A 10,000-nucleotide genomic window follows, 5' to 3' on the forward strand; every position below is an offset into this window, starting at 1 on the left:
TGACCGATTTGTTTTCAGAAGGAGAATCGCAGGATGGGTGGAATGTCATGCGTGGGAAGAGAGAGTGGAGAGAAAGTGTTAAGAGTGATTGTGTCATGAGTCTGTAACTATTTTTATCGTCTTTCCTACTAGATGGAATGTGGAATATGAATGAAAATGAAAGACGGCTCTATGCTGATTTTTTTTTTTTTTTTGTGTGTGTGTGTGTGTACTAAGTAATAACAGTAAGATTTTAACGATTTTTTGCAAGGAAAGAATCATTTGAATGAGGATAAATTCTTCTTAAAGCAGGACTGAGCAAAGCCAGAGGAATTGACACAAGTCATTATGATGTTTTGTTGTCGTAAGTTTGTTTGTGGATATATATGAATGCTTTGTTGCAAACGCATTAGTATGGTTGACAAATTCACATCATAATTCGAAACCATTAGTTATAAACATAAACCATCCAGCGACTACCAGCTGCATTCCAAATCCATTTTTGATTATACAAAACATATATAAAAAAAGAACTACATACAAGAGAGGCAATACTACCGACCCTTGCTGACAGGTGGGCGTGTGAGCATGGGCGGGGTGTGGACCACAAGATGGGCGGTGGCTTCTGCTGCCCCTGCATCGTTGCTCACCACACACTTGTACTCCCCCGCGTCGGAGGCTTGGGAGGAGTCGATAACCTACATGGAAGGCATGTGTATGTAGATTAAGTACATGTATATTTACATGTACATGTATTTTATGTATACATGTATATGTATATTTAAGTACATGTATATTTACATGTACATGTATTTTATGTATACATGTATATGTATATTTAAGTACATGTATATTTACATGTACATGTATATTTATGTATACATGTATATGTATATTTAAGTACATGTATATTTACAATCATGCGTGTCGCTGTATGCATGCCGTGGATAGACATATACATGCACTGTGGGTGTGTATGGTACAGGCCCATCATAGTGAATGTTCTCCATGATTTATATCATATTTCTCTTTCTTCTTTTTGGGTTATTTTCATCATACCGAAGCAAAATTAAAGGGTATTCAGATTTATATCAATGCACACTTGATTCTGCCATTCAAATCAATTTAGGTTCTGTCAAGAGTGACACAAAACAAACAGGTGACAAAGTTATCTTCAGAAACGTGTACTTGTATCACCTTACAGTGATTACGAACACGCTTACATACAAATCTTATAATACATATAAGCTACATCTACCTACATGAGATACGCGTATACTCCGCATCCATATGCAACAACAAAAATATACACGCATTTTAATACATATGTATACAAAATGCACATTCACACACACACACACACAACCAACACCCAAACGGCATACACACCATACACAACACACACTCCATACACGCAACATACACACAACACACACTCCATACACGCAACATACGTGCAACATAACACATATCAGCTGATCCCTCTTCCTCCCCGATAAGATTCCTTTACTCACCAGAGACCCGTTGTCCATAAGGTGCACCCGGTCATTCGAGTGGACCGAATGACCTTCCTTGGTCCAGGTGGTGGCGGGGGCGGGGTCACCCTCGGCAACACAGGTCAAGGTCACAGCATTGAGTTCCAAGACCGTCATTTCTTCCGGGGCGTACATGATCACTGGCGGGACTGCGGTCGTTGGTTTAATCGGTTAGGAAGGGAAGTGATTCTAATCTTTGATAGAGGGGTCATTTTGCAAGACTGGTTGAATGTCTGTGTGTGTGTGTGTGTGTAAGTGTGTGTGTGTTTGTGTGTGTGTCTGTGTCTGTGTCTGTGTCTGTGTGTGTGTGTGTGTCTGTGTGTGTGTGTGTGTGTGTGTGTGTGTGTGTGTGTGTGTGTGTGTGTGTGTGTGTGTGTGTGTGTTTGTGTGTGTGTGTGTGTGTGCGTGTGCTTATATGTGTACGCGTGCTTGTGTTCATTCAAGCTCGCGCGTGTATCCGTGTATAAAAACAAAAACAAAACCAATATTCACATATGTCCATCATCACCATTGACACCAAACCCAAACGCTCCATCTGCGTCCCTGACCTTTGACCCTGATGCCCGCGACGGCCTTCCTATGACCTGCAGAATTCTCCGCGATGCAAGTGTAAGTTCCTTCGTCCGTCTTGGCTGCTTTCTCCACCACCAGGACCCCCCTACCCCCTCGGGACTGCCCCACTCCCGCAACCTGACGGAGATTGGCGAATGAATAATTGATTAAAGTGCTGCCCCGCGTTTTCTTTTCTTTTTCTTTTCTTTTTTTTTTGAGGGGGGATTATGCTAATGAATATTGTACGTCAATTATAACTTCTAATGTTTCTTTTTGTTTCTTTTAAGCTTATTTCAGTACTTCATGTTTGTTTTTTTTACTTGTGTTAAGTTTATTTCAATATCTATTTTTACCTTTGGACTTTTGTTGCAATATTTAATGTTTTAGATATCTGACTTTAGTTTCAATATTTGTTATGTCTTTCTGCCTATTACAAGTTTATCTCTCCACCAAAATGTATCCTATAGTAAAAAACAATCAATAAGAATACACAATTGTAACTATTTCCCATCAAATGCTGCACTGACGCTATTTTTTCCATTGTTTTAACCAACCAGATCGAATTCTGCCTTCGTCATTGAACACAGATTAAAAAAAAAAAAAAAAAAAATCTAGTAATTGAAGGAAGCATTAGGAATCACCCACTACCTGTGTGCCATTAAGAAGCCATCGGATTGTCGGAACAGGGGTGCCAACCGCCTCGCACTCGAGCTCAAACCTGTGAAATATATTTTGAAATAAGAATTATGATTAATTATTTACTTGGTTAATTAGTTGCTTGTGTCTGTGGGATAGACGAGGGTCTTATGAATAGAGGTGATTATATTTTCTGATGTGGTATTAGTAGAAAATGTTTAAAGCACAAAATACATTTTAAAAAATAAAATAAAAGTAAATTCTGTAAAATGACGTAATTAATATATATATATATATATATATATATATATATATATATATATATATATATATATCAAGTAATTTAATGAATCATTCTGTCTATCTGAATTTCATATCTGAATTATGATAATGAAAAATAAATCAAACCTTAAAACACCAAATTCATAAGTGTTTACAACCTTTTAATCAATGTAAAAAAAAAAAGTTGTCTGCATAGAGTGTATCAGAATTCGCACTATTGCACTAAGAGCTTTTCATTTAGAGTGCAGTTCATTTTATACCATATAAAAAAAAGTTATTAATTTAGCGTGCATCATGGGTTCACACTAACTTGTCTCCGCGCGTGACTTGTTTGGTTCGAGGCAGGACTGAGAACCGAGGAGGAACCTGCACGACCACAGCGACCTCACGGTACAGACGACCTGCGGTGTTGGTCACTAGGCAGGTGTATAAGCCAGAGTCTGAGGCCTGTATAAGTTGAAAAAAATTGAGGTATTTTCCAATTAATAGTACTATAAACATGCATGTATGTATGTATATAGAGAGAGATAGTTAGATAGATAGATAGATAGATAGATATAGATACAAGGCCTTGTAAACGTATTAGCTAAACATCGAAATAGGAAAAAAGGAAAGAAATTCATTACGTTTCGAGCAAACACTCCTCATCAGACAGTAACGCCAAAACAGAGATCCAATTTCTACGTAGTTAGAGCATCACTTTGAAAAATTTCCTTCGAAGTTCGTATTTCATAACTGATAGATAGATAATTGATAGATAAACGTTAGATATATATTTTTTTAATCCTCAACAGTCGCTAACACCAACAATAGACCCCATTCCATCGTAGTGAAAACACCACATTTACCATTCTTCCTTTTCAGTCTGTCTTTCTTATAATCGACCGATTATGATAATCAAAGAGATAAGAGAAAACAAATAAGAATCTTTCACACTCTGACCTTCGTATTGGTGATGACCAGATCCCCCGAAGTGGCCAGGGTGAGGGCAGAGTTCTCGGCCAGGGTACGTCCCTCTTTGAGCCAGGTGGTACGGGGGGGAGGGTAGCCCGCCCCCGTACACCCTAAGTTGAGGGGCTCTCCGCGTACCACGTTCACCACTTCGGACAGGGGCTCCGTCACGGATGGGGGGGCTGGGTGGTGGTTATGGGTGAGTGGCGGGGGACGGGGGGAGAGAAAGGTCTGTTTAGTGGATTGGGAATTTTGGGGAATTTTTCCTTCATTCTCATTCTTCCTTTCTCTTTTTCCTTCTTTTACTCTTTCGCTTTCCTCTTTCTCTCTTTTTTTCAATTTCTCTCTCTCTCTCTCTTTCTCTCTCTCTCATATCTCCCTCTCCCTCTCTCTCTCTCTCTCTTTCTCTCTCTCTCTCTCTCTCTCTCTCTCTCTCTCTCTCTCTCTCTCTCTCTCTCTCTCTCTCTCTCTCTCTCTCTCTCTCTCACTCACTCACTCTCTCTCTCTTTTTCTCCGACATCACAAAAAACGACCATATAGAAAACAAAAAAAACGACACAGTACGTACAGTGAACAGTGAGTGTGAGTGAAGCACTGTCTTGGCCCGCGGCGTTGGTGGCGGTGCACTGGTAGAGGCCCATGTCCTCCACGGCAACAGGCATGATGATAAGGGAGTCATCGGTCAACTGTGAATTGAAAAGGAAAAAGAAAATAGTGAGGGAGATTTTTTTTTTTTTTTTTTTTTTTTTTTTTGAAAGGGATGGAGACTGGATTGATGATAAAGGATAAGAATTATGGATAGAAGATAATGGATAAAAAATTATGGGAAGAAAATGAAAATTGAGAAATATATTTATTCTACGAGAGAGTATTTCTTTTAATAATGACAAAAAGAAAAAAAAACAATAATGATAATTCATGTTTTTTTTAGTAAAGGTTAGTAAAATAAAGCTTTCGCTGTATCCTTTTGGAATATTCTTTTACCCTTATAAGCACATCAAATATATCAAAACCATGAATCTTTTATAGAATAGGACAGGCCATGAGAATACTTCTAATACTATCTATACACACATATCATAAACATTACAACATAATAGACAACAAATATTATAAATCACAAACACGGATCGTGATAAAATGCAAAAAAATGTGATAATAATAACTGCAAACCTGCACACGTGGGTCATCGGGTGTGACAGGTGTGTTGGCATGGTTGGGTCGCGTCCAGGTCACGGCTGGCTTGGGCTGACCTGACACCTCGCACCTGAGGACGACCTGCTGTCCTACCGCAGCGATGACCTCGTCCTTGAAGCCGAAGACCACAGGGGGCTCTGGAATGCACGAGTGTTATGTACTAACTCCATTGTTAATATGATTCGACTCATACGGCAGAAATGAATGTGTATTTTTACGGTTTCGAAATGGATCTCATGACAAATGCTAGATGAAAACAGGTGAATAGATTATTGTAAACTATAAGAAAAACAAGGTATAAAATACATTAATTTTCTCTGAAGATTTATTCCTCACCCTGTACGACTAGCTCCGTGTGCGCATGCGCGGATCCTGCACTGCTACGGGCGGTACATACGTATGTGTCAGCCAGATCGGGTGTTACAAAAGGCACATGAAGCGAGCCTGATTCGTCCAGCTCAAACTCTGTGGATTATAGACGATTATAGATTATATGAGCAGACAGTGCGGAGTGCTGATCATGAGAAAAGAGCTATGGATGGTCGGCCAGCGAAGTCTGAGGTTGTGCTGATCAGGGGAGAAAGGGTATGAATGTCAGTCAGAGAAAAGTCAGCTAAATTAGTGAAACGGTAGACATAGATCATCTGTTATGACTAATAGAATCCTTGGAATGACTAAACCTACGTGTAATTGAAGCTTCGATACCTATCTCTCCCCATACAATCACAACGAACTCACACCTGAATAATACTCCTTTCCTAGACCTTAAATAAGTTCTTTACATACCTACTCCTCGACTGACGACCTGATGTCCCTTGAGCCACGTGATGGTGGGCGCGGGGACACCTCCCCCCTTGCACTCGAGAGTTGCGCTCTCGCCGCTCACCACCACCATCCGGGACTGTCCCACTTCGACCCAGGGCGGGGCTAGACGTGAGGGGGAAAAGCACATTAGTTTTGGTCATCTATGGAGACCAGATTAGGTTGAGAGGATTGGATTTCAGGTGAAGATTACATTAGGTAAGATTAGATTTACCATTTGACTTCACCGGCACAAAGTAAGGCAAAATGAGCCACGCCTCTCTTGTATCCAAACACAATCACTTGCTGGATACAAGACGGGCGAGTGAATGCGAAGGACCCTGATTGGCCAGATGGGGAGAAGTGGTGATGAAGGGGCGGGGCTAATTTCGCCCGACATTGTGCCGGTGAAGATTGTGGTGTGCATATCAAGAGACGTACTAAGCACGGTGAGGGTGAGCGTGTGGTTGGCAGTGCCCGCCTCGTTGTTCGCGAAACAGGTGTAGTTCCCTGCGTCCTCAGGCCCCACGGGGGAGATCTGAAGGACTCCTGAAGGCAGCACACTCTCCTCGGCATCAATAGGGGTGTCTTCGAACTGCCAGCTGATCTGTCCAGGCACAACTAAGCCATAAGCATAGGAAATCATCTCTACTTTGAACTGTTTATACTTTTTTATCTCTATATCAATCATTCAAAAATCCAAAAGATGCTAATGATTCTAATCTGCAGATATTCAGATTCCGAAACCTAATCACCCCAAGTGGTTTTGTAAGCTGAGAAATATGCAAGCACATATACCCATTAACATATAAAACCAAAAAAAAATAAAAAATAAAATACATTAGCATTTAAAGCACACAAACCTTAGGCCGCGGATAGGCGTCGAAGGCACAGACGATGTTCACTATCTCGCCCTCCACCGCCCTCACCTGGTCCGGCGCATCCACCAGCTGCGGACGCCCTGGGCCACGGACAACACCATACGTCACTATAGCTACTACTCGGTCGTCACACTATATCGTCATGAGATTAATTTCTGTATTTTTGTGTAAGCATTCCTTATTATTTGATTCATGGTTTGTCTTTATAGTGTTTGTTGGAGAGAGTGTGAGAATCGGTTGGCGAGAAAAATGGAAATAAGAGAGAGAGAGAGAGAAAGAGAAAGAAAGAGAGAGAGAGAGAGAGAGAGAGAGAGAGAAAGAGAAAGAGCATATACAAGAAAGAAAAACAGAAAGACCAAGTGAAAGAGAGAAAGAGACACAGAAACACATCATCACAGACAGAAAGACAGACAAACAGAAACACAGACCTAGACAAACAAATCAACAAACAAACAAACAAACAAACAAACACCAAAGCCTCACGTAGGACTTGGACACGGTAATCCTTCGTGTGGTTCCCAGCGAGGTTGGACGCAACGCAAGTGTATCTCCCGCCGTCCTCTTCGCCCACGTACTGTATCAGGAGCGACCGCCCGCCCCACGACACACTCACGCGCTCGTCCAGTCGCACGCCCGCGCCCTCCTGGGGGGAAATGTGGGCGGTGGTGGTGTTATTGGGATTGTTACTGTGGTTGTTTATGTTTGTGTTGCTGTTGTTGTGTTTGGTGGTGGTGTTATTGGGATTGTTATTGTGGTTGTTTATGTTTTTGTTGCTGTTGTTGTGTTTGGTGGTGGTGTTATTGGGATTGTTACTGTGGTTGTTTATGTTTTTGTTGTTGTTGTTGTTTTGGTGGTGGTGTTATTGGGATTGTTTCTGTGGTTGTTTATGTTTTTGTTGTTGTTGTGTTTGGTGGTGGTGTTATTGGGATTGTTACTGTGGTTGTTTATGTTTTTGCTGTTGTTGTTGTTGTTTTGGTGGTGGTGTTATTGGGATTGTTACTGTGGTTGTTTATGTTTCTGTTGTTGTTGTTGTGTTGGTGGTGGTGTTATTGGGATTGTTACTGTGGTTGTTTATGTTTTTGTTGTTGTTGTTGTGTTTGGTGGTGGTGTTATTGGGATTGTTACTGTGGTTGTTTATGTTTTTGTTGTTGTTGTTGTGTTTGGTGGTGGTGTTATTGGGATTGTTACTGTGGTTGTTTATGTTTTTGTTGTTGTTGTGTTTGGTGGTGGTGTTATTGGGATTGTTACTGTGGTTGTTTATGTTTTTGTTGTTGTTGTTGTTGTGTTTGGTGGTGGTGTTATTGGGATTGTTACTGTGGTTGTTTATGTTTTTGTTGTTGTTGTTGTGTTTGGTGGTGGTGTTATTGGGATTGTTACTGTGGTTGTTTATGTTTGTGTTGTTGTTGTTGTGTTTGGTGGTGGTGTTATTGGGATTGTTACTGTGGTTGTTTATGTTTTTGTTGTTGTTGTTGTGTTGGTGGTGGTGTTATTGGGATTGTTACTGTGGTTGTTTATGTTTTTGTTGTTGTTGTTGTGTTGGTGGTGGTGTTATTGGGATTGTTACTGTGGTTGTTTATGTTTGTGTTGTTGTTGTTGTGTTTGGTGGTGGTGTTATTGGGATTGTTACTGTGGTTGTTTATGTTTTTGTTGTTGTCGTTGTGTTGGTGGCGATGTTTTTGTGATTGCTGTCATCATCATTATCATCCTTATCATTATTACTATTATTATTATGATTATTATTATTATTATATCTATCATTATCATTATCAATATCATCATCATCATCATGAATCAATATTGTAGTTATTATAATTATCATCATCACATCCTCCCTTCCTCCCCCCTCCCTCTCCCCTACCCTATCCCTCCCTCCCTCTCTCACTTTACCCCCTACCCCCTTTACACACCCTCCCTCTCCCCACTCCCCCTCTCTCCCTCTCTCCTCCCTCCCACTCCCCCTCTCTCTCCCTCTCCCCTCTCTCCCTCTCCCCTCCCTCCCTCTCCCCCTCTCTCTCCCTCCCTCTCCCCCTCTCCCCCTCCTCCCTCTCCCCCTCTCTCTCCCCTCTCTCCCTCTCCCTCTCTCCCCTCCCTCCCTCTCCCCACTCCCCCTCTCTCTCCCTCTCCCCTCTCTCCCTCTCTCCTCCCTCCCTCTCCCCCTCTCTCTCCCTCTCCCCTCCCTCCCTCTCCCCCTCTCTCTCCTTCCCCCCTCTATCTCCCTCTCCCCTTCCTCCCTCTCCCCTCTCTCCCTCTCCCCTCCCTCCCTCTCCTCCTCTCTCCTCCTCTCCCCCCTCTCTCTCTCTCACCACTCCCCCTCTCCCTCCCTCTCCCCTCTCCTCTCCCTCTCCCCTCTCCTCTCCCCCTCTCTCCCTCCCTCTCCCCCTCTCCCCTCTCCTTCCCTCCCTCCCTCCCTCTCCCCACTCCCCCTCTCTCTCCCTCTCCCCTCTCTCCCTCTCCCCTCCCTCCCTCCCCCCCTCTCTCCCTCCCTCTCCCCCCTCTCCCTCCTCCCTCTCCCCCCTCTCTCCCTCTCTCTCCTCACTCCCTTCTCCCTCTCTCTCCCCCCTCCCCCTCCCCCCCCCTCCCTCTTCCCTCATCTCCTCCCCTCTCACTCTCACCCGCCCCCCCTTTACATCTCACCCCTAACCCCCCACCTCCCTCTCTCCTCTCTCCCTCTCCCTTCCCTCTCTCCCTCTCCCTCTCTCTCCCTCCCCTCCCTCCCCCCTCTCCCCTCTCCCTCTCCCCCTCGTCCCTCTCCCTCCTCTCCTTTCCCCTCCTCCCTCTCTCTCCCTCCCCCCTCCATCCCTCTCCCCCTCTCTCTTCTCTCCCCCTCTCCCCTCTCCCTCCCTCCCCTCTCCCTCCCTCCTCCTCCCTCTCCCCTCTCTCCCCTCTCCCTCTCCCTCTCCTCCTCCCCCCTCTCCCCCTCCCCCCCTCCCTCTCCCCTCTCTCTCCTCCCCCCTCCCTCTCCCCCTCTCCCCTTCTCCCCTCTCCCCCCTCCCTCTCCCCTCTCTCCTCCTCCCTCTCCTCTCCCTCTCTCCTCCTCTTCCCTCTCCCCTCTCCCCCTCCCCTCCCCCTCCCCTCTCTCTCCCCTCTCTCCCCCCTCTACCCCCCTCTCTCCCTCTCCCCTCCTCCCCTCTCCTCCCCTCCCCTCGTCCCTCTCCCTCTTCCCTCCCCCCCTCTCCCTCCTCCCCT

General features: G+C 44.2%; 1 protein-coding gene across 1 annotated transcript in view; it reads right to left on the bottom strand.

Annotated features, from left to right (window-relative positions):
- LOC122250308 (hemicentin-1) overlaps positions 1–10,000 on the bottom strand; it is a 143,750-nt gene that overhangs the window by 22,257 nt on the left and 111,493 nt on the right. Inside the window, 13 exon segments of the mRNA XM_086531864.1 lie at positions 542–677; positions 1,494–1,663; positions 2,063–2,204; positions 2,715–2,784; positions 3,295–3,431; positions 3,927–4,117; positions 4,504–4,621; positions 5,109–5,269; positions 5,469–5,597; positions 5,919–6,059; positions 6,375–6,540; positions 6,797–6,894; positions 7,298–7,457. Of these exon segments, the coding sequence (XP_086387990.1) occupies positions 542–677; positions 1,494–1,663; positions 2,063–2,204; positions 2,715–2,784; positions 3,295–3,431; positions 3,927–4,117; positions 4,504–4,621; positions 5,109–5,269; positions 5,469–5,597; positions 5,919–6,059; positions 6,375–6,540; positions 6,797–6,894; positions 7,298–7,457 (1,819 nt within the window).

The sequence above is a fragment of the Penaeus japonicus genome, unplaced genomic scaffold (assembly GCF_977035675.1).
Source record: "Penaeus japonicus unplaced genomic scaffold, GWHDUDI00000001_assembly GWHDUDI00000036, whole genome shotgun sequence".
In the NCBI taxonomy this organism is placed as follows: domain Eukaryota; kingdom Metazoa; phylum Arthropoda; class Malacostraca; order Decapoda; family Penaeidae; genus Penaeus; species Penaeus japonicus.